This window comes from Perissodus microlepis, chromosome 1 (genome assembly GCF_051167445.1).
Source record: "Perissodus microlepis isolate ML-2025 ecotype Zambia chromosome 1, ASM5116744v1, whole genome shotgun sequence".
NCBI lineage: Eukaryota > Metazoa > Chordata > Actinopteri > Cichliformes > Cichlidae > Perissodus > Perissodus microlepis.
The window spans coordinates 3,609,021-3,633,869 of record NC_140461.1 but is presented as its reverse complement, the minus strand read 5'-3'; the positions used below and the strand labels follow the sequence as shown (position 1 = coordinate 3,633,869).

Genomic DNA, 24,849 nt, shown 5'->3' with positions numbered 1-24,849 from the left:
TGAGGTGGGGGGTGAGAGGAAGTGAGTTATGGATATGCCATTTTATCTTAATTTCCTCAGTCTGTGTGCATGCAAGAAATAAGGAGACATACTGATGAATTAACAGGAGATCTTGTCACCGAGCTCCCGGTTAGTAAGCATCATCTTCTTAATCACTCAGAATTTTCCGTTAACTTTTATTTTCCTGTAATCTTGATGTGTGTTTGGACGACTCCAGCAGGAATGGGGATGTTATCCCTCAAGGCTCTGAGGTGAGCAACGCAAGACAAATAAGCTGTGAAATGCTGGGTGTCAAATAAATGAACCAAAATCACTGCAGTCACAGCCAATCAGACTAGAAAACACCAATCTGCATGCTGCTCACTCATATCCTTTATCACTCCAACCTCACTCACCACTCAGGATCTGTCCCCTCGACTGAACTCCAAGACCCACCAAAGTGAACTCCTTGTGCGAGTTCCTTTCTGACTACTTGCATCTGTGCCGTGGATCTTCTCCAAAGTGAATAATTTTTAGAAAGAGGAGGAACAGGGAGCCAAATTTGCTGAGTGGAGTGACCGGTGTGGTCGTGCGTTGGGCTTGGAACGACTACTAGGATGGCATGGGATGATTGCGCCTTACTTGAACCTCCTGAATGGACAGCGAGGGTCAGTGAGTGACACCCAGGTAAATATCATCTCCTCCAGATGTTTCTTGCACACTCTGAGCAACATTTAAAATACCGGGTTTCAATTTTTTATGCTCAAAAGATGTCAGTGAATACTATTGCTGCCATTCGTCGTTTGAAAGAGCTGGGCTGAGGTCTGCAATGTCTGCCCTCCTGCCAGTGAGAGGGACTTCGCCAGAAACACCCCAAAACACGTTGACTTAAAAACTTTATTTTCACATCCACGTCTTCTCATTTCAGGCATGTTCAAGCTGGGACAGCGGCCGCTTCAAGCCGATACTAGAAAGTTTATATTTTTAAAAACACTGACAAAAAGTGGAAATGTCCTTATAAAAATGTTATTATATACATCATAAACAGCATGAGCTATAAAAATACCTTCATTGACAAGTCTTAAAGTGAACCTAGCACCATAATCACAATCGAGTGATAATTGTGTCGCATTCAATATGACATAAACCGGCTTTCAAACATCGTTGTATTACAACACGAGCCCCGCCAATCCCAGCTTCCCTTTTGTTATTCCTTTTGTCGACATGCTTTTACACCAACTGAACACTGGTGACGATCCAAAGGCCACTTCCTGCTTTGCTCCAGTCAACTTACACTCCACCTTCGAGAACTATCAGGGTCTCTGCTAAAGAAGCTACTTAACAAACAGTAAAACTACAATAAGAGCCACAAAAAGAAGAAAGAAAATATAACAAACATAGTCGTTTAAATTGGCATAACGGAACTTAACATGCATTAAAATAAACAGATAAATATTGAAAGGTTTTTTTAAGCTGTGGTAAATGCCTTTGTAGGCATCGGTGAGTCTGCACCTCCACTACTTGGCTAGAGCTTCAACTCTGTCAGATTAAATACATTAAATACACTAGCAATAAAAGAGCTGCCTTAGAATCAAAAATATATGGATTAGACTTGAAAATATGGAAATCTTTTCTGGTTGAGGGATCACGTGGTTTTGTGAGGTATGAACACGTCCCTGTAGAGTGAAAAAAACGGACTTGAGTCGAGAGCTCGGGCTCCTCCCTTGAAAGCAAAATCGCTTCCCTACAGACACATTTTGCGTCATTTAGTGTGTAATTATTTGACACAAATATTAACGGCTTATAGCCCTGTCAATCGTTTTTTAAACATTCCTTTCGAAAGAACATCGTCAATAAAACATTTCATCGTTTGTTCTGAAACGTGTGGACACGAGTCATCGCAGCCTTACAAACGTAACCTTTTGATGCAACAACCGAACCAATCAGAGTGCCGTCACTGAAACGACTGGACTACTGTGATGCAGTAGATCGTTTCCTCCGCCGCCTCGCTGACGGACAGAAACCTCATGAAAAGCTTGTGAAAGCACAGGGTGGGGGTCGAAGTCAGGATGGGGAGGGGGGAAAGTGCATGTGTCACTCTGCTGTTTGGAGGCTTGCTTGTGCTTCTGACTGCTGCTGCTCTTTGTTCAGGATGATGCTGATGATGTCTCCCTCGTGCTCCTTCATGTGCTCCATCAGTCGCTCTTTGCTGGTGGACTCGAAGCCGCAGATGCAGCAGCAGAACAGGAGCACACAGTACTCCATGCCGGGGCCTGGCGGGGGGAGCTGGCCCGTGCGTGGATGGCTCTGGGACTGAGACTGAAGCTGCGCGGGGTCCTTCCCCTGGGGGCTTACGGACTCGGGGGACCACTTTGAAGGATCTGTGGGAGGTGTGGAGAAGCCCACTGGGCTGTCAGCTGACAGAGCAGCTTTAGTTGCTGATGTGGGTGTTAGCGGTGGATCCGCTGTGCTCTTTGCTTTGTCCTTTGAGTGTGGGGACACTGCCGGGCGCTCTGCCGCAGACTCTACCACCGCAGACTCTACCACCGCAGATAACTTCTGAGGAGCTCTGAAAGAAGCAGGGGGTAAAATCATGAGAAGAAAAATGTCACCCTCAGCGTTTGTACGGGAGTTTCGTTTCCTCCCCCCACCGGGAGGACGGTCAGGTCGCTGTACCGGCCGTCCTCGTAGTAAAAAGTAAAAATAAGCGCAAAGTGCAGACTAACACAGTTGTTTCATTTTGTGGGTGTAGAACATGTGTAGAGGTCAGAGGTCAAATGTGACATGATATGCTAAATCTTTATATGGTACTTAAACAGCACAATACACAGTACATTTGTAAGACTCATAGTTTCCAAGTTAAAAGGCTTTTTGCCAATTTTCCACCAATCATCATCAGTCACTGAGCACCTTTGTGGATGCAAAGCAAATTTTAAATGGGACTCAGAGGTATACAATATTTACAAATTAAAAATAAATACATTAAAATGGCTCATAATACTGTAAACAATCCAGCAACATTTCCAAACAAACTTGCTCAGTGCTTTTATTATTGTACTGTGATGAACTTTAACCTTTAACACGCTAACTGAGGCCTGCAGAGTCTGAGGTGGGACGTCTAATCCTAGCAAGACTGTGGCATTGTGTTAACACACCTGAATTCTCCAGATCATCTCATTTTTATTCATCAGGTATCTGATCAGCAGCAACACCCACCCTCTTAATTCCTATGGAAGCAGTAAAGACTGCATAAAAGTTCAGGAAACGTTCCCCCAGTGCAGTGCTTGCATGTGCATGCATTGCCAGAGCTGCATATTCAGCATGTTTTGCACGAAACCCTGCACACTACATCCTTATAACATGAAATTTAGAGTACAAATGATGAAGGCAAGTAGCAGAAAGTCATATATTCTTAACAAAAACAGAAATATAAGCGAGATATATCATTATTATTACTATTATGAGTTTTTCTGCAGCCAAATGTTCACAGAAAAACTTGTGACAGCTACCTGCTGAAAGAGGCTTCAGAAACAAACCAGAAACACTAAATAAAATGATTTTCTTCGTTTACATGACCACTCCATTAGACTACCTTTAAAACCATTATAACCTGTATAATCCCAGGACATGAAGAGCACTGCCAGTTGATTTACTGTTGACATTTACAAACACTGAGATAAAACTTGAAAGAAGGCTGAAGGACCGAGACCTAAACTGCAGTTTGTGTGCTTACCGGCTGCTCTGGGAGATTGCCTCGTTAATGGCTTTGTTAACCTGCTCGTAGTTGTAGTTCTGGTCTCCGGCGTGCTTCCACATGTGGGATTTGAGCGATGGCGGGTGACTGCACACATAGCCGCACAGAGAGCACCTGAAAGAGAGGAGGAGGAAAAAAATAAGTAAATAAATAAATAATGGAGGGAATATGAGAAAGGAGGGAGAGGGGCTCAAGCTGAAGATGATTTAATGTGTGTACTGAGGTTTTACTAATCCTTCTCCTACTTTCTATCAAGAGGAATCATCCTGACTGAACACTCCACGGGGACACCGAGCTTGAGAGACAGAGACAAAGAGGGGAGAGAGGAAATCGGATTTGCAGCACGCTGCTGGACTCATTTGTCAAAATTAAAAGAATTATGGAGTTTTAGATCTATTCAAACGCTTTCACTTGCAAATATCATTAAGGATAAAGACATCATGCACCCCCCCTCCCCCCGAACAGCTGACTGAACACGCTCAGAACATGTTATTTATAAAACAAGCCACGATGTCGTTAAAATGAAATCACATCGCAGTAGACTAGTGTGTGATAATGGCCCGTTTCTTTCTCCCAGTTACTGACTCACTTTAGAAAATGTATACTTCGGCTCCATCGTCGTCTTGAAGGGCCAGTTTATTCTGGAAGCAGCAGATGCTTTTTGACACCACCAAGAAAAAACCCCACAATCTTTTTGGAGCTGACAGATGGTTTTGATGGTGCATTTAAAAATTCTCTCTTCTGCTCCATTTCACAGCCTTGTGCTTTTGTGTTGCTTCGCATCACGCTTGACGCCTCGAGGCCTCAAAGAGTAATGAGAAATTTAAAACTAAATAAAATAACAATCTCCACAAAAGGATCGGGGAAAATCTATAGCCAATTAATCCAGCCCGTCAGCATCCCACAAAGACTGAACCAACAGCCGTCAAACAGCTGCCTCTGACAGGCAAAGTCAATCAAACTCTGCCGTGTTCATTTGTTTGCTTTGCTTCCTTTCTGCTGCTGAGAAAACTGACAGCACGGAGCCAACGACTGGAACCAGATCCACCTTCTACAGGTGAAAAGGAATTTTAAATGGAAATGGAGTTACCGTTATATGACACACACACACACACACACACACACAGGTCACCAGCAAAGGTACCGTCATACCAAGTCTACCTCACAACTCTGTAAATGTGACAGTACTTTCTTTTTCTGTGGTGCCGTAAAAATCACAGACTTTAGTTTCAAGTCTTGAGTCACTCGTGGTTTCTTTATACTTTGTTTTCAAGGAGTCAGACTTTCTTTTATCTGTATAGCGACCAAATCACACCAGTCGTCTCAAAGTGCTTTATACTGTAAGGTAGAGACTCTACAGTAATACAGAGAAAACCCGAACAAGGCGACCCGCCGCATGAACAAGCGCTCGGTGACAGTGGGAAGGAAGAAACCTCCGGCAGCACCAGGCTCAGGGAGGGGCAGCCATCTGCTGCGCCCGGTTGGGGGTGAGGAGAGGAAGCCAGTGGTTTTGGTTTGTTTTTGAAGGTGGAACCCTAGAATAAGCGTGTCCCCCGAGGGGAGAGTGGTGACTGGAGCAGACTTCACTCGACATGTAGGTGAAGGAAACAGAGGTGATGAGGAGGTGCCGTGTAGAAATGCAGATGCAGAGATGGAGCAGTTTTTGCAAACAGGACAGAAAAGGCTGCGGGGAACGAAGAGGGAGGGAGGAGCATAGATTCACAGGTGTAAGAGTGGAGGAAGGTGCACACAGGTGGACTACAACAGGTTGTGTGTGCCCAGTTCCATTCATGATGTAAACAGGCTCCTGTTACCGCAAAATCTCCATCCTCCCTCCACGTTGGGCGCGGCTCCCTGTGATTGGCCCTCCGCTCTCGACAGTGAGCCAGCATTTAAATCTGTGCAGCGTCACGAGAGATTTGCTCCAGTGTGATAATCCCTGAAACCCTGAGATCCTCGACAGAAACCCGTTAACTGTTTCTGCCTCACACCTGGAGACAAAAGGTGATCGAGGGCTTTGTGTTTGGGCTCCTCGGTGTGGAATGACCCGCCCGAGGACATCCAGTGTCTTCCTTTTAAATCACTGCTAAAGACTCATATCCTCCGTTTTTGGTAATTTTTAGTATAGATTTTTTATTTTAATATTAATTTTAAGTGTGGAATCACATTATTATCTTACTTTAATGCTGCACTTCAGTCATTTATAACAAATATGTAAATTTCTTTGGTAATTTCTCCCAGTTTGTTCTTTTATTCTGTGTTACTGCGAAGCACTCTGTTACCCTGCTATACAAATTATTATTATTATAAATCGGAAACTGAATATTCAGACGGTGTCTTGTTAGTTTTAATTGAGTATTTGCAAAAAAGGACACTGTAAGTAACGAGCACCAGCAGTCGCAGCATGCTATGTCTAGCGTTCGCCAAGACTCGCTGCGACGTCTCGCTTCAGACCAAACAAAAGGTGTGAAAGTCACCCGAAAAGTCAAGATACCTCATCCTCTGCTACTTTACTTTTAAAGCAGTCCGTCTCCCTCAAGTCCCTCCTCGTTATGAAAGTGCTGCGCTAAAGAGAAAGAAGGCAGCGTCTGTGCCATTTTGAATGTATGGAAACGAGCGTTGAAGCCTCGCAGGTACCGAGGACAAGTGCTCAGTGAAGTGGAAATCAGCAATCAGAGTCTCGCTCGGGGTTGAGGATTTAACATTTTAAGGAGAGTCGAGTGTTGACTGCCATTCACTTTCTCCACCCGCCATCCACTAAACTTGCAATCAGAAGCCCACTTCTTAAATCTCCGGACTGAGAGTGCACGCACGTGGTCACAAACAGGTCTGTAGGTTACCTGTGTGGGTCAGAACCTTTCAAATAACACTTTAAAGAAAATCTAAGGTCATATGTTTCCAAGTAAACACAATGCTGATTCAAAATCAACACTAGTGTAAAAGTCTGAATGTGTTTATTAATGTGCAAAGGACACAAAACATTCAACTTGATTTTCTATACCAGCGGGCTTCTTTAGGGTTTCCTGCTGGAGTCAACTGATTAATCTCATCCTACTAACATATTTAAAAAAAATAAAGGCTGAAAGGGCTGAACGTGGGCGATGACACATTTTAAACTGATCCAAACTCAATTTAAGACGATTTCACCAGTGAAACTCTGGGCAGACCGATAAGATGAGCTGGACAACGATTGGTGATAAGGAGCATCAGTCCTCCTGACCACAGACTGGATTTTCGGGCTGGAGAGTGATTGCTAACAACTGAATAAAGAAAACAGAATTTATGCAGCTGGCTGCATAAATTTTGTGTTTTATCGACTGCACTGTTTCCACCCACCTACAGACTGCCGTCTTTGTCTCTGTGAATTTTGCCTGGACTCTGGTTGAAACTACAGACTGTGGAGTTTGGAGGGAATTCTGTTAGAACACGTGTTCGTAACACAGCCCGCAGCTTCTTCTGGACACACACAGCTCTTCCTTCTCACCTCAGAAGTGCAGCGGTCATTGTTATCATCGCTCCCTGCGGTGGGAGCGTGTTTGAAGTTTCTCACCTGTACTGCTCCAGCAGCTGCACGGCCTGGTGCTCCTGAGGGTGCCTCCTCATGTGGCTCTTTAAACTGTTCATGTTGGTGGTGGCAAAATCGCAGCTGCAGCACCTGCCGGGGGCATTTAGAAAGAAAAAAGAGAGATAGAGACAGAGCAGCTTATTTAACTGGGAAATGCAGTTACAGAAGCAGCATTTTGATGTCAGTGTGTTGAGATAAAGGACTTGGAGCAAAGCAGGCAGGACATTCCTACTTTAACAAAAGAAATAAATCACAGTGTTTTCTACTTTCTTACACTTGCACTGTGGCTGAGCGATGAAACTGGCACTTCCAGTAGCTTAGAGGCAGATAGGGCCCTGTACAAGGGTTGCAGAAAGAGGATACACTCGACTCGCTGCCATCAGCCGCACAGCATTAAAGTCTCTCACACACACACAGACACACACACACACACACACTTCATTTTTAGGTTAATTTGGCTCAAGCTACAAACTGGTTTCTCCTGTAACTACAACAACTGCAACATGTGGGCTGGATTAATTGCACATATTAATATTCCAGCAACTGTAATTCAAGGAGAAAACAAACTGTGAGTTTATCATAAATTATTTATGGAGCTTTGGTTTATTGTGTGCTACATGGAAATGAATGTGGCCTTGCCCCGAGAAACTTAAACTTGTAGAAAGGTATCGCTTCCCAGTTTGGAGCTTTTGAGAAAGCAACAGGGTAACTGTAAATTCAAATGAAAGCAGCTTTGAGAGTATTTTTGTTTCCTTTTCCTACCAAACTTATTTAAACATCTTTTTTTAACAAATTATTTAACTTTACAGATGCTGAGAGGCAGGTTTTGACACATTAGGTCAGAGTCTAGAAAATTGCTTCCCCTGTCTACTGACTTTATGCTAAACTAGGCTAAGCTACGCTATGGTTGCTAACACCCAGGTGTTGACAGTATGCGGGTCACCTAGCATATAAAAGGGTAGTTATATTGCTGGGTAATGATTTGTGCAACTAGTTACATGAGAAATGAGAACAGAAAAGTACTTATTGGCTGCTAACGCTACTAGAAATAAGAGCATTTAGGAACCTAATAAATGATTATAAGCTTACAGCAGAATATCAGAAGGTTTTCAGTCAAACCATTTCTTCCCCATAAACAGATAAGATAAGTACATTACATTTCCAGCTGTTTAATAATGGTAATATTATGAGCAGACCCTGGAACGATCAGCAGGGCTCTGCAACAGATCTAACAGGGATCCTAATAAACTACAGTATGTAGTGGGCACTATGTTTTCATACTCGTGTTGAACGGTTTGACGAATGAATACTAATAAGAGTTTCAGGCATGATAATGGGCATCTTTGCACTCTGCTGTTTCCCTTCAAGTCCTTCCGTAATGCCATGAGATGATAGCAGCGATGGTATTACTGTCAGTGTTACTGTATAACGTTCAGACCTCATACTCAATTCCAATTATGTATTCCAACTCCTAACTGCACGGATTTCCTCTAACAGCTGACGGCCTGGTGAGTTAGAGGGGACCCATTGTGCTCATTTGTAGATTCATAGTTTTATTCTTGGACTCCATGAAAGTATTTTCTCAGAATTTAAAGTTCAAATTAATTCCTTTTTATTTTTTACTAGGCCTTTGTGCAGGTAGATGTTTATCTCCCTTTGCACTACCCTAACGCAACTTTCTCTTGATTTGATACCCCAAAATGTTTAAGTGGTTGGATCTTCTGGGGGATGAGATGAACAGATGCCGACTTTCAATCAACCCGAGAGCCTACGTGGCCCAAACGTAACATTTCCTTCATGCTGACCACATTATTTGAAACATTGACCATGTTTAATATGAATACAATGTATTGTCGTGTAAATAAAGGTTTTCCCTGGACTCTATTAAGTCATGTGAAAAAACGACGTGCACCCTTTGATTCAGAAGGCTGTGGAAGCAGGAATAACTGAAGTATGACTGTAACAGTTCTCACATCACTGTGAGTTTGGATCGTTGTCCTGTTGCATCACTATTTCGGCCAAGTTCTACTCGACTGACATGTAGCGTATACTTTGGTACACTGAGGAGTTCATGTTTGACTCAGTGACTGGAAGGTGCTCAGGTCCACGGGATGCAAAACAAGCCCAAATCATCACTCCTCCGAAAACTGTGATTGGAAGTTTGCACGAGTCGTGTCTGCAAACCTGAGCCGTGCTGCCATGTTTAGAGAAACTAGGCTTTCTCCTGGGAACCCTTCTAAACAAGCCATACTTGCTCCACTTATTCCTACTGTGCTGCAATGAACCTGAAAATTCGACATGCCAACTGAGGCTTGTAGAGTCTGGGATGGAGCTCTGGGGTTTTCTGCAGCTTCTCTGACCTTGGGTCTGACCTTGGGTTCATTTGCTGGACGTCCACTCCTGCCAAGAGTGCAGCTATGTATTAACATGCATCAGAGTGCTTCAGACCAGCAAACTGGTGAAACATCTGCTTTTATAGGAGGTGCTGATGATTAACCAAGCACATCTGATTAGCAGCACCTGGCTGCTACTTGCCTTTACAATCCTATGGAGGGAGTAAAGATTTACTTAGTTTTTCACATGACTGTATGCAGCAGAAAATAAAACTAGGCAGACTGAGCCTGCTTTAACGGTGATGTAATCATACCCAAAAACAAAGGAGCAAATTTAAACCAGTGTGCGATACTTTGGTGAAACACTGCATACATCAGAGCGCACAGCGGCCGTGCACACAGCACAGTGTTTGATTACGTGTAAAAACATCGCAGCCTGTGCATATTTTTACAGTGACAGTCTTCTGTGTGACTGATGTGCTGACTTTCAGCTTTTATTTGGAGGATGTTTACTTCCAGCTTGGGTGTTGAACAGCACAGAACTGTAGCCCTGTCATTATCCTTCTGCGCTGCGCTCGAAGCTGAAAGTCAGCACTTCAACCTCCAGTGTGCTGGAGCACAGAGCCAAAGCCACAGAAAACGTGGCAGCCCACACTGCACTGCTCTGACATGACACACGTTCAGATGTAGGAGTTTCTTTCTGATATTAGACGCTTTAAATGTGCAGTATGTGCACGTGAGCAGGCAGAAATGTGAGTTTTGCCAGTTTAAGTGTAAAACTAAAGGGTTGACCTTTACGTGTTGACATTTAATTTAGGCCTTTAATTAACAGTATTCTCATTATGGATTAATCTGCCCATTGGCTTCTTGTCTAATCGAGGATTTGCTTTGGTTATCAAATGTCATAAAAAAGTGAAAAAGTCAGGGTACAGTTTTCTATCGCACATCTGAAAGAGAAAAGTGGAAGCCTGACATTTGAGAAGCTGGAAACATTAAAAAAAGAAAGAAAAAAAAGTCCAAATTGATTTCTGTGGACTGACTAGTCACTGCAGGTTCACTTTAATTTCAGGTGTAATTTGATCTGTCCTCATGAAAGCACGAGGATAAGGGCATAACAAGCATGCAGGGACCTGCTTCATCCAGCCACTCATTTTCCTCACTGCCAAAATATTAAAAAATCTCCCGTTTCCACCTGTTTACGTGTGCTTTCCTCAAGATTCACACCTGCATGAACCAGCAACACCCGACTCGGCGTTCTCACACAAGTACCTCACAGGATTTTTGATCACACTGACTCTAAACTAAATTGGAAGCTGCCTGACCTTTACACGAGCGAAAAGAAATCAGGCAAATATAATTCTGACTTTAGAGCACAAACGTCAGCGCTCTGTTAAGAAACCAACCTAAAGTTTGTGCTTTGAGTTAAATCTGTGCTAACACAGAGACAAAGTGAGGGCACTGTGTGACAGAGTGTGCCTGTGCCCACACTGAGATCGCTGTGCTGCTGGGAGCATTTCTAGGTGATTACTGCCCTCTAAAGGACCAATCTAAAATGACATGCAGAGCTCAAGTATCTCTTAAAGTAATAGGACATGAATGAGAATTAGCAAATAGAATTTAAATAGCTCAGTGTGCCTCAAAGGGGAACTCAAAACTAAAAAAAAAAGGCTGTCGCCATGCAGAAGTCACAGTGAGCTCTAAAAGTCCTCTTTTCACTTAAAGTGGACACCAACAAACCCTTCACTATACACTCCTGCATAGTTTTATTTCTGACATGCAGGAAACGCCAATTTTATGCAACTTGCATCAAACGAGACATGCAGTGAACCTGAGAAACTGGAGAGCTCTCAGTCTACTTCCTGGTGTATCAGCGTCTTGCTAAAGGTCGTATAGCCTTCCTGCAACCAGCATTATTCTGTACATTCAAATAAACAAACACAGCATGACGGCAAACACGAAGAAATGGAAAACTTTCCAAGCATGAAGAGCAGAACGTGAACAGTTTCAATGAAAAAGCCGCTGCATTTGTTCCCCACCGAACCTGCTGTCTCAACACGGGGGGTCAATTTTAACCCAACACACCCCCTACAAACACAAACACACACACACACACACACAATTAATCAACGATATCTGCAAAAGATCTTAGGTGGTTTTAGGAACTTTAATATTCATTATGAAGATCAACTTTATCTCTTATGACAATGCCATACTAGAAAACGGCTGGTTTTCAGTTCTAAAACCAAACGGTGAAGAAGTCCAGGTATTTAAACCTCATCACATAAGCCAAGATGTAAAAGAGGTTTTCAGTTTCACACCACTACAAAGGATCCTCACTGAACAGAGGGCGTGGCTTATGACGCCTAGAGTCAACAATGCAGCTTTTAGAAACCTTCCAAGGCACCTCAACGCCCACTCACATCTTGCTTCTGGTTACTACAATAAGTCACATGATAGGGTGAGGCAAGGTCTCACAGTAGTTCCACCCAAAACCTCTGATGGTATTGGCCCAAGCCTTTTTTCACACCATGTGAGGCTCATGATTAATAGTAGGGACGACCCTCCACTAGGGTTTAAATACCTGATTTTAGAGCTGAAGAAGCTACTTGGATGAGAGGTGAATGTCTTCACCAAACTTTCTGTCCAAGCTCCTTACACTACCATGATGTGGACACCTACGTGAAACACAGAAAATGTGTTTTGCTTTACTCCAGAGAGCTTTTCTTCAAATTCTTTAATTCTCACTCGCTTTTGCAACTTTGTACTTTTGTGTTACTCGCAGCAACAACTCCACCTCATTGTTAGTCCATTGAAAAAACTCGGTGCTTTTAACATTCTGCTGCGACGTTTCAAAGAGCCTGAAACGAAATAAACGGCAGACAGAAATGAGGCAGGTCGAATCGTCTTGCGTTTCACGCATGAGCAGGACTGGAACGTAAGCGTTTTTCGGCCGTTTCAATGTGGACGCACAACTCTGAAAACGACTGAAAACACTAGTGTGGACGCGGAGCGTTTTCAGATCTATCCTGGCTAGTGTGGACGTAGCCTAAAACTGTAGTTTATCTGAGTAAAATGTAATTTAAGGTCCAGTGAATGTGTCCGTCTGCATACGGGACAAGCGTGTAAAAACCACCCTCTGGGGTCTGCGTGTGATCAAAAACACACCATGTGGATACTTTTCAGCACTTTTAAGCTCTTTGTATATTAGGACTTTCAGACTAACAGCAGGACAAGCAAGAGTGGCCCACCGACCGGTCGTACCACATGTTTCTGACACCGTCCCCACCCGACAAACACTCGACAGCTACACGTGTCGTCTGTGACTGCCTGCAGGCTGCCTTCGCGCTACCACCACTAAAGTATAAAACAAACATAAAACATGTTTTACACATTTTTTTTTTTTAAATAATGTATGAAATATGGGCACTTTTATAAGATAATTTGATAATTTACTGCTTTAATTCTCCTGGAGAAAAGCAGAATCTGACTATGAAAATCAAACCGTCTGATAAACTGTTTGCTGTTCTCTGGTAGAGGGATGCATCTTCAGCTAAGACGACAGCATTCAGATTTGATCGGCTTTCACAGTTGGTGAAGTTTTGCTGTTTCCACTCTTTTTTCCATCACTACATTAATCTCTATAAACACTTATCATCTGGCGCTGAACTGTGAGAACAACAGAAAGCATTACACTGGTGCTAGCTTCCTGTTAAATCCAAAAATTAATTTAGGATCCACAGACTTATGTGTTCTCAGTTTCTCTGCCCTAATGTACTGCTTGACTTTAATGTCTTCAGACCAGCTGTTTCTGTCCCACGAGGTCAGTGGAGGTTAATAAAGAAGATCGTGCCGTTGCTCCAAAAATCCAGAAAAACCTTCGTCACGCGATCAAATGTTCAGCTTCCACTGACAGATGGAAATGTCTTCAACTACTCAAACATCTTAACACTTGTTACTTATTTTAACAATTTTTATTTTAATAATTAATCCCTATATTTTTTAAAAAGAATCCTGTTGAGATTTTTGTGTATTTCATGCTTATCTTAATAATCTTATACGTATTCATCTGCACACACGCAATGAAGCAAGGCTTAAGTCTGAAACAGGAAACAGAATAATTGTATCCAACTTTTCTTATTTTCTATTAATTTTTAAGCTGAAAATGTCAAACTGTGTACGTTCTTTGAATTATTGTAGCTTAGTAATGTTTCAAATGAATACTCACTTCACTGCGCTCATAAATGATTAAACATCTAATAAAAACTCCTCTAGGTTTACAAGAAACCATCAATCACAATTCACCCAGCGTTACCGCCACAGGCTAAAGGCATCGCAGGCATCACTAAGGGGCTACATTTCACTGGGAATGGGTCACACCCCCGGGAAGCTAAGATGAGAATTGGGAGCAACAATCTTATGCTATTTTTTTGTTTGCACTCTATGCATCACAAACTGTTAAACTATGATTCTGAAAGCTTTGAAAGACATTTGCAGACAGATACACTCAGATAAACAGTGGAGATATTGGAAGGTCTGTTGGTTTTTTTCTTGCATTAATGCTTGCATGACGTTCTGAGCAAGATCTTACTGGAGCCTGAATTTCAAACAGAACATGTATGAAACAAAGGCAGGACCACAGCCGCTGTTGGAACTTTATGACGTTTGGAAAGGGTGTGGTATTGTTCCATATCGCTTTATAACTTATTTACTATCTTTTTCTCACTCGCTATCACTCATTCTCATACATGTTCTGCTGTTACACTTGGGGTTGTGCAACAGCTCGCTCAAAGTTCAGTTTGCACAGACTGACATGAACAGGAACCTTTACAATCAATATTTTGTAAAACTAAAAATGATCAATTTCAAGGTCATTCTGAAGAAGCTGCTCTGATCCTTCTCTAGCTCTGCACACACACACAAAAAATAAAAATCATTAAATACACTCACAGACAGATCACTGTCAAAAACCAAAGGGGAAAAAAAGGCAACTATGTGTTTTACCACTTAAACAATGTGTCACACTGCAGGAAACCTCAAACAGATAACAGACAAGCGATCACTCAGCTCTGCGGGCCGTTTGCAGCTGTTGATTCACCGTCTTACCCTTTAGTAACGATTTGTTGTTATCATCAATCACTCGCAGATATTTCCCAAGACTGTCTGTTTCAAATTTACTGCCGACGACGTGGCTGACGTTCTGATTTGTTTTTTCACACCCAGCGGGTCCAATTTCCATAGAAATGTAAGATTTCTGAGGAAATTGGAGAATCTGTAGTGATTTGCTGAGAAAACTCTTCAAATCTACAATCTTCATACACATAAGACCTCAGCATTAATGCTGGTAGCCGTGCTGTCTGAACGGCCACGATCATTAGTCATGTAGACAAACTGTATTGTTCGAGTGAAATATGTACAGTGTACCGTTTCACCCTTACAACAGCCAGTCACACATATTTTTCTTCTATCCATTTAGTTCAACATTTAGTAAAAAAGGTGAAATTCTATGAAAAGAATCTTTTTAAATGTTCCCAGTAACATTAAGTGCTGCACAGAGTGCATCATAACGAAGCTGCTCCCAGCTCGCTGTTGTTAGTGACTGTGCAAAAGACCTTTTAGGTCCTTTAACCCTTTAAGACCTACCATAGAACCAAGTCCGCCAGAGCTTATATTATATTTTTACATGCTGTAGAGCCATTTTTGGGAGCATTTCAAGTTGCTATACGTCAATACAACCATTATAGCCCAGATTTTAATAATATGTCTGCATTAAGTGCATAGAAATGACGTAAATTGCAAAAAAGTGCAATAAACTACAAAAAAAATTGAAAATCGTTTTTGTTTTTTTAACATATATTTCTAGTTAGAGAAATTTAAGAGGCTTATCCCTCAAAACTGTAAATACAAAAAAGTTGCACAAAATAGTTTCCCACCACAGGAAATTTATGTTGAGTGTCTTCATAGTTTTATTTTTGAAATACACCAATTTTTATATACTGCAGGAAAAACGAAAATAAATATTATAGTGCAAATTTGCAAAAAAGCAGCATATGCATCAAAATAAACTATTTCCAGCAGTGCAATATGAGTCCTAAGCATCCCAGAAACTACACAGAAAGTCATAAAGTCAAAGATAACTTTTAAAAACACCAGTAAGGCTCATGAGGCCCTGATGGTAAAAAAAACTACATTTCCGCGAAAATGACATCACTTCCGGTTTCGGGCAGGTAATGGCGGACATGCGAAAGTTCGCCCTGACGTCTATTCCAACGTAGGAAGTGTTACAAACAGCTGATTGGATCGGCAAAGCCATGTTTTTGTTGCTGCAAGCGCTTTTTATGCAGTTTTTGCAAAGCTATATGTGGAAGGAAACTGTGACCTAGGACAAGCTGATGGCATAAGAAGTAAGTACAACTCCTCCGGTTTCATATGCAAAAATAAATTATTGCGCTAGCTTACGTGGTTGCAGTGCTACTGCGATTTAAAAATTGTTACGCAAAACAGAGCGTGCCCGCTCCGACCGGCTTTAAAGGGTTAAAATAACCCTCAGCAATACAAGTCCTCATCAATGGTAACGCTTAACTAACACAATATGCATTTATTCATCTATACGCATATCCCATTTATTCATTTGTATGTTACCTCAGGTGTCATGGGGCAAGAGGCGGGGCATTTTTTGTTCCTTTCTTTAAAAACAAACAAACAAACTCAAATCTTGGCAATCAGGCGACAAAGAAAGTAAAATGCACGACCGGCCGAAGCACCACAAAGACTGTGGGTGTTAGATTAGCGGGTGTTAAGACAAGGCCACTAATTTTACTGTTACTAACATTACATAAAAGGTTGGTTCTTACCACAATGATTAACTTCATTTTGTAGACAAAGTGCAACTTAAAAACTGCTAAAACTTGGCTAGTGGGAGGTGAAATGAGCAGACGGCGCAGGTTTTCTTTCTCAACTCACCGATAAGGTTTGTCAGAGTTATGAATGCGCCGGTGGTTCCTCACCCCGACGTACGTAGAGCTGGTGTAGTTGCACACGTCGCACTTAAACATCTTCTGTGGACTACCTTCTGTAAGAGAAGGCAACGTAAACAGACCTTTACAACTTGTTGAGAACAACACCGAGCCGTCTGCCAAATATCGTAACAATTAATGATGCCATAAAAACATAAACCACGTCTTACCTTCGTCTGTGACCCGCTCCGTTTCCTCCATTGCGGCCGCCGTCTCAGCGACTGGTGTGAGCATTTCCACGTCACTGCTGAAGCTGTGGTGCTCTCTTTCATGGTTTCTTAACTGGCTCTAAAAATGAATAGAAACAGCGGTACTGTGAGATTTCTAAATAAAGTAATTACACTGAATGGATTAAAAACAGCTGGCAGATTTCCCCAATGATGCACTTCGTGGTCTTTATTAGGCATTTTACCTCACACCTCAGGCACAGATATGAGAATAGGGGGCCTTCTTTCACACCTCCCAATTAGAAACTCTTAGCATAACTCCCAGATCTGCTGGAAAATATGATGAACTTAATAATCTCTGCTGCAGAGAGGCAGCGGAGCCCGATGATACCAGTGGAATCAATACTTTTATCCTTTGCCTGCATCCGACTGCTGCAAACTTTCCTTGCTAATTTATCAACTCAAGCTTTAATCTATTATTACCGTTTGATGACCGACAAGAAGAGATGCTGACAACAGCGACTCAGTGAATGTTGCAGTGTTGGGTGAAGATAAAACCAGAGGCATTATAAGCAGGAGGAACACTCAACAAGTCTTGAATAAAACAGACAGCTGACCCAGCTCTGCCAGCACTGAACTAATCAACAGTCAAACTTAGAAACATGTCAGCTAAATACGAGCAGCCTGACACTATTCTAGCTAACTATTAGATGTTCAGTACCCTCAATTCCTCCTGTGCATTTCAGGATGCTTTTAAGCTGCAGTTGGTTTTTTTTTAAATCAGTGAAATAACAACAATATTTATCTCAATATAAGGGATAAAAATCACAGCATCAACATACGGACTTGAAAGTTCATAAGGAAGTTCCTGGAGAGAGATGAATGAAACAAGTGGAGCGGACATGAGGGATTGTACAAAAACTAGAAGGACAAATGTGTTTGTCCCGGCAAAAAAAAACTGACCAAGACAAAGAACCAGGACCCAGGAGGGAAGAAGTACCAGTCTCTTATTTGTTTCTACCAGCTGACACCGCATATAAAACACAGGGACACGACCACGAGGTAATAAACACACGATGCACCAGCACAAGCATAAATGCTGGCAACGACGGCGGCCACTCGTGAAGGTTACGTCGCAGGCTCTACAAAGATTATCCGAGTCTAAATCAGGCCTTACCTCCAGAAGACTCGATAAAACACACCCAGTACACACAACTGTTTGTGTTGGTGGCAACAAAATATCAAGGTGACAAGCCAAACATCAATAAATGCTGGCTATGATTATCACAGTGCCATGATACAGCTATTGTGTGATAGCCAATACTAGACAATTATTATTGATTATCTGTGTAACTGCGTTCCCCTGCTGTCCATAATTTCCCTTTAAGGAGTCATAAAATAGTAACTCTGACAAAACATAACAGTAAAATCATTTGGAGTCTCTGAATACAAATATATATGTATTGTATTTATCTTTATAACTATAACTTTGTCTTTATAACTGCCTCACTACGAGAAAAGCAAAAGACAAAAATACCATAATCACACATGCATGCTTTCAGTCAGTCACATGGAGAAGATCGCCCACCATGCCAAGTATGTGCGACACATTCAACTGTAGCGCTGTGTAGGTCATCATTCATATAAGTGATTATTGTGCTCCATTTGTTCAACACTGATGCTCTTGATACCCCTTTTACACCCTGTTCTTTGTGATAGCTTTAGTTCACATTTCATCCCTTCTGAATAAAGTAAGATAAATTCACTCCTACAACTACAACAATGTCTTCTATAACTGAGGAGTCCTGGTCATTTGCACGTTCTCTTCCACAAATCCTCATCAGAAAATCCTCACATGTGAGATGTTGGAAAGGAGGTTAGATTAAAACATGTTTCAATTGAAAGGACCGCAATCACCTTGTAGTGGAAGGCATCTGGACACTGCTTGCACTGGTACATCCGGCTCTTGCAGTGGTGGATCATGTGGTTTTCCAGGTCTTTGCTGTCTGAGGCGATGTGCTCACAGATGGGACACTGATACGGCTCCCTCTGCCTGTGCACCCGCAGGTGCTGTTTAATGTAGCCCTTGTTGCCACTGCTGTAGCGACACAGGCGGCAGCGATACGGCCTATCGCTGCCGGGGATGAAATCCACCAGACTGCTGTCAGGAGAGCCGACCAACCCGTCCATTCCTGGAACACTGGAGCACACGTAACTGCCCGCTCCGTTCGCCGCGACCACTCCAGCTCCATTTTGGAACTGTGCGTTATCTTGAAGCTCTTTCAAGATGTCTTCGTCCGAGGTGTTCTGGTCTGAGCGCTCCCTCAGTCTTTCAATGACTGTGAGCAGGGAAAGGCTGATCCCGCCATTAGCTGCAGGCCCGTCGTCGTCTCCTTTGCCCAGGCCCAGAGATCCTAGAGTTTCCTCTCTGCCCTCATTACAGTTCAGCATAGCTGCTGCCGTTCCCACGTCAGAGGCCTTCTGTCCGGCTGCAGCCCCCTCTGTGGGTTTCTGGCCTGCTTGCGGGCTCTGCGCCTGTGCCGGAACGGTCTTCAGAGCTACCTTGGCGCCAGAGTTGGGCAGCTCGGGCGTCCTCATAGGCATTGCCACGAGGACCTCGGCAGCCAGCGAGTGGAGGCGGAGAGACTCCGAGTGCGTCCTCTTGCGACCAGCTGGGGGGACGTTTTCATCCCGTGGAAGGTCGTTACTTTTAGTGATGGAGGATTTGATATCGGCTCCTAAATGCTGGCTTTTGTTAGTGTTCCCTGGACTGTAGCAGAGGACCACCTCATCTTTCACACCTTCCACATGCTCCTGCTCTTCTGCTTTTTTCTCCAGTAAGCTCTTATCCCCGTCCACATCTGGGCTGAGAAGAAGTGGGTTAGAGGCCATGACTGAGTCCTCAGCTGAAGGAAGCCGCTCTACGATCACATTGATATGGCCGGCGCTGTTGGGGCTTCTGTTGATGATCTTCTGAGCCGATGACAGCAAGCTGTCGGTCACAGAGGTGCTTTCATGGTGACCGCCTAGCTCCACCTCCGTCTCTGCCTCAGTGGTCACCTGCACCTCCACCACGGGCTCCTCAGACGTCAGGTCTTTGATGGGGTACTCGTCCTCTTCCTCTACTGTTTTTGGACTTTCACTGAGATGAGAGCCTTGAAGATTCAGCGCTTCCTGTTTGTCCTCGACAGCCACGGGCATGCAGAGCTGCAGCTTGAAGCCGGTAGGGAGCTTTTGCAGGCTTTTATCTTGAAGAACAACTATTTCCTCTCTGGCTGACGCATTGTTAGGAGCAGCTTGCACCTCTCTCTTTGCAGAACCTCCGTCTTCATCCTCAAAGATTGGATAGGAGCAGTCGACGAGGCCGGCGTGCTTCCAGGCGTGGGTTTTGAGCATTCGCTGCTGACTGCAAACATAGCTACAGATCAGGCAGCGGTACAGGCCATACTCCTCATAGCTGTACCACTTCTTCTTCTGTGGTAACTCCTTAGCACTGCTCACTGAGCTTTTCTTCACTTCAGTTCCTGCGCTGCAGTTGTCACCTGTTAGATCCACATCCTGCTTTTTTAAAACCTCTTCCTTCGCCTCACTCACCGGGTACTTTCTCTTCTGGTTGTCTCCATTGTCAAAGTGCATCCTGACGTGCGCCTCCAGCTGCTCGTGGTCTCTGGAGGTAAAGTGACACTCGGAGCACATGAGGATGAGGTCACTGTGCTGCTCGTTGTGCTGCTTCAGGTGTTCTTTCAGCAGGGGCAGTGTTTGGGAGAGATGGGGGCACAGGCTGCACTGATAGCACGTCACCGTCCGCTTGAGGTCGCTGCTGTTGGGGTTGGCAGCTACCTCTGCCACCGTGGTGGTCACGTTGTTGTTATCATCACCTGACCAAGGTGAGGGAAGACTGCTGTCATCTGTGCTGCGCTCTACTCCCACCTCATCCTTATAGTTCCTTTTAATTTTCTTACATATAGAGCCGCCCCCCTGCTCAGCTCCCCTTTCCCCCACTTGGAGCGCTCTTTTTTGTCCCCCTGATGTGCAGCGACGCTGGGGCCGCTTCTCCACAATCTTGCTGAGCTTCTTTATGACCTGGATGAGAGAATCATCTGCCGTTTTCTGCTGAAAACCCTGAGAGGATTGCTTCTCTTTGGTTTGCCGTGTGTGGGAGCCCAGCGCCGCCGATGTGGAGGAGGAAGACGAGGCAGCGGATGAGTGTGTGATGACATTAGTGATCTCCTCCATGACCTAGAAGATAGCAGAGAACAAAGTAATGAGTGAGGAATCTGATTGGTGTTACAGAGTAAACTTTTTAAGTAGATGACCTCATTTATAATATAAATAATTTTTTTTAAAATTAGAGCAAAGAAGTGTGGCCAAAAATGTTAGACATAAAAGATGGAAATAGCTTCAACATCTGAAAAGTGAAACCAATGTGAAAGAACATCCAAAGTGCATTATTTTTAGTGGTAGACAGAATTAGCAGGACAGCTACTATTCAAGGCCGCTGCTGGTTATTAGACGTAGGAATCCCCAGATATGAAACTGCTATAGTTTGAACTGGGGAAAGACATGGTGCTGGTCAAGGCTCCACATCCATCATCTGCCCTCAGTGCAGTTTTTCCACTTTCTCACTCTGCAATGCAGTGTTTCTCTAACTGTGGGGCACAGACTCAGTGCAGGTCAATGCAAGATAGGAAAATTTAAAGAACCACCATTTAAAGCTCCATCTCTGACCTCCTGCTACCCATAAGACCCTCGGGCAGAGGTCTTTTGTCTGTTCCAGGGACCGCGCCGAAAACAGTGCAGAGTGTTTGAAGTTGAGGCCTGGAGGATGTGGAACAGCCTGCCCGGGGAAATCCAGATCTTCAAGTCGTGTCTTAAAACATAATTTTACAAGAAGGCCTTTCCTTTGCATTTCTCACAACAGTTATTTTTGGTTTATTCTGATACTCATGTAAAGCACTTAGTAACATGAAATTTGAAAAGTTGTACATGAATACAGTTATCATGTAACACAGTTAAAACAGAGTCATACGTTCAGTTTAAGAGATCTAAGACAAGAAGACACGATCAGCATCTGTCATGTTTTTCTGTTCTTTCCACACGATGATCTTATTTTATTTTATTGCGCTTTCATGAAGCCTTTTTTGTCCTTTTCCCTTGTTTCATTGTTGCAAAGTTTTTCTGCAACGAACAGAAACTGGCTCATTCAAATTTTTACTAACAGGCCACAGCTGAACGTACACCAGGCAGTCACGACGGTTGACTGGTTCGATTTTACTCGACTTGCAGCTGTTGCAAAGTGAGTTTCACTTTCTTCTTCTGGACAAAGTCCCAAAGTGCAGAAAAACAGCTTCATTCCAGCACCAATCACTCAGAGGATCAAATCATAGCTTCACCATTATTTTTTCCTTCATTATGTTTTGCAATGCTTACCCGTTCTTAGCGTTTCCTCTGCAGAGCGTACATATGATGAAGGATGACTTACCTTCCTCAGACCAAATCTACCTACAAGTACAAATAAAGCAACCTGAAGCTGTGTGTTTGGAAAGAAGAAACAGGTTTGCGGTGCTGCGTGTCTTTGATGGTTTGCAAAGAGTAAACAGTTAAAACGATCTCCGAGCTACTGAAGATGATGTCATTCTTCGTTTCGGTCTTAATAATGTTCAGGAGCTTGATGAACATTATGTAGCAGGTGTTGGTGTAGTGAAACGCTGTGGACAACAGTGGACCATAACTTCAGGACTTTTTAGGTGGACGATGATGAAAATCTGACACGTATCTACAAAACAATGTTTCTGTGGCCTGAATGTTGAACTGCTCGCTGTTGCGAAGCGTCCATGTTGCTCGCTACAGCTCTCCCTCATCGCTTCTGCTGTATGAAATCAGTTTGAATCAATACACTGTCTGGATTCCTCCATCAGCTGACTGTGGCTGTGGTGAATGGCTATGGATAATTAATGGACTGTGACCACACTCTGCGACACTTACTGGCTTCACTGCCAAGAAGACAGACACAGAAGATCTGTATCAAACCGCCTCATATCACGATTTCTGGAGGACTTTTGCCTTTACTGGAAAGGACAACTGTAGAGAGCAGCCTTTTGGCACGTGGGTCACCTGATCAACACCTGAGACACTCAGAGGGTCAATCCTCATTTATATATTGTACATATAGTAACTTGTTATCCATCTCTTATTTCATAATTTACTCCAACATCTTCACACTCTGCACAACAAACATGCTGTGCTGTTGTCAGCACTGTCTGTTGTCTATCTACACTCTCACTTCCTCATATGTGTACACATACTTACTCAATAAAGCTCATTCTGATCCCACATTTCAGGCTTAAGCTCCATATTGGATCACATCTACATTTTTACTTATTGAATCACTTTTTTAAACATTCAGTTTAACTGACCTCCTTCTTTAATATCAATACTTTTGTATAGTATTTATTTTATTGAACAAAAGCCTTTTTTGTGTTGTTGGAGCCTACATATCCTGTTGATTCATCATATAAATGTGAATTTTATGCTTTTTAGAAGGATTAAATTGTATGATGCATTCCTAGCTAGCTATAAATTGGATGATCTTGTAATTAAAAAAAGGTGTTAACTATTAAAAAAACCTCTTGTGTGGCACACTTTGAGAATCACTGCCACACAGACTGCAAAATCATTTTGATCTTTCTCTGTCTTTTAAAATAAATCTGTACTAATGACATTTATCACTTGAGTATTTACCAAGAAGTTAGTGAAAGGAAATCAGTCAATCGACTAATGGGATAAGTGTGACAGCTTAACTCATTCCTGATAAGTCCTGTCCCTGCACAGTCAATACAGACCTTGTGCAGCATGTGCATTTGTTTACATGGGAAGCTGAAGAGGAAACGGGCACAACTGCTGTGGCTGAATTCCTTCCATCTCCACATGACATAACACTGCCCTCCTTCTCACTTTCTGACCACAAACTTCCTCTTTCTCCTACTTCTGCTTCTGTGTGAAAACATCAAAACATGTGGAACAGACACATGTTTTGATTTCGCCGTGGTTTTCCATGGGAAGGAAAACCACGGCGGGATGTTGTAGTGTATTCATCCATCCAGCTGAATTTTGAATTCTGTGATGAGGAGGGATTCAAAATAAGCTGCATCCGACTCCTTTTTATGCGCCTGCGATCAGTCAGCTTCTCTCTGGACTCCATCATGTGCTTTAACCCGTCTCAGATGAGCACCTGTTATGTCAGGATCTAAAAATATTCCATCCACTTTCACTCCCCTGTAGGACGAAGTTGCACACAGCCTCTCAGTGTGAGCTCTCACACAAAAAGCAGCCTTTTACCCGCTGATGTGAGCCAACACACTGCTGCTGCCTTCACGCTACAAAAACACTTTCACGTTTAAAAAATGGGAAAAGTCAAAAGGATCCTGGCACACGCTGTTAGCTCCGCTGTTAGCCTCACAGCCTGCTAGTCAAACACACACACACACACACACACGAGTCTCACACACTGCTAGCAGAGAAACACATGAATGTACAAGGACGCGTCCGTGCTGCTGGTGGTTAATGGGTAACGGAGGAGCGCGAAGGTGTGTGGAAATAAAAATATACTCACGGACACGGAGAAGTTTGGCGCTCTTTGTCCTCAGCACATAAACCGCTTTCTTTTATTCGTTAGCCATAAAAAGTGGCCCCTCTCTCTCTCTCTCCCACATTGCAAAATGGCGAGGATGGAATAACAGTCACGTGACTCGGAGTTTGAGTCAGGTGACCGACGCCGACCGACATTGACAGGCTGTCTTGCTGTTGCCTTCAAGTGCCCCTCGTAAAAAGCAGCGCTTTTAACTTTTCTTACAACCTAACCAACCAGTGCGGTAATTTCCACAATAAAGAGCATTATATTTTTAACTCCTTAAATTAAGACGATAACCAGAGGCGTTGCTTGAGGCCCAGGCCAGTGGGGGGCCCCTAAAAGCTAACAAACTTTATATTTTTACCACCCTAAGGGGCCCCTGGCTGCCTTTACTCAATCTAGCTGCCA

The 24,849-nt window shown here is 43.2% G+C and overlaps 1 protein-coding gene across 1 annotated transcript; it reads right to left on the bottom strand.

Moving 5' to 3' along the window:
* Positions 1-858: 858 nt before the first annotated feature.
* Positions 859-24,549, bottom strand: znf507 (zinc finger protein 507). The gene is made up of 7 exons (XM_084927235.1): positions 24,424-24,549; positions 18,729-21,050; positions 16,815-16,932; positions 16,592-16,700; positions 7,284-7,388; positions 3,713-3,847; positions 859-2,548 (listed from the first exon to the last, which is right to left on the bottom strand). Exons 2-7 carry the CDS (start codon positions 21,045-21,047, stop codon positions 2,074-2,076), a joined length of 3,261 nt encoding a protein of 1,086 aa, XP_084783361.1. The 5' UTR covers positions 21,048-21,050; positions 24,424-24,549; the 3' UTR covers positions 859-2,073.
* Between the last annotated feature and the right edge of the window lie 300 nt (positions 24,550-24,849).

Bases quoted from the DNA above. Each gene is read 5' to 3' on its own strand.
- znf507 (XM_084927235.1), bottom strand. From the start codon at position 21,047: ATGGAGGAGATCACTAATGTCATCACACACTCATCCGCTGCCTCGTCT. The intron at 16,701-16,814 runs GTAAGACGTGGT...CTTCTCTTACAG, and splicing joins GGAGCGGGTCACAGACGAAG to AAGGTAGTCCACAGAAGATG. The intron at 3,848-7,283 runs GTGAGAAACTTC...CCTCTCTTTCAG, and splicing joins CAGCTGCTGGAGCAGTACAG to GTGCTCTCTGTGCGGCTATG.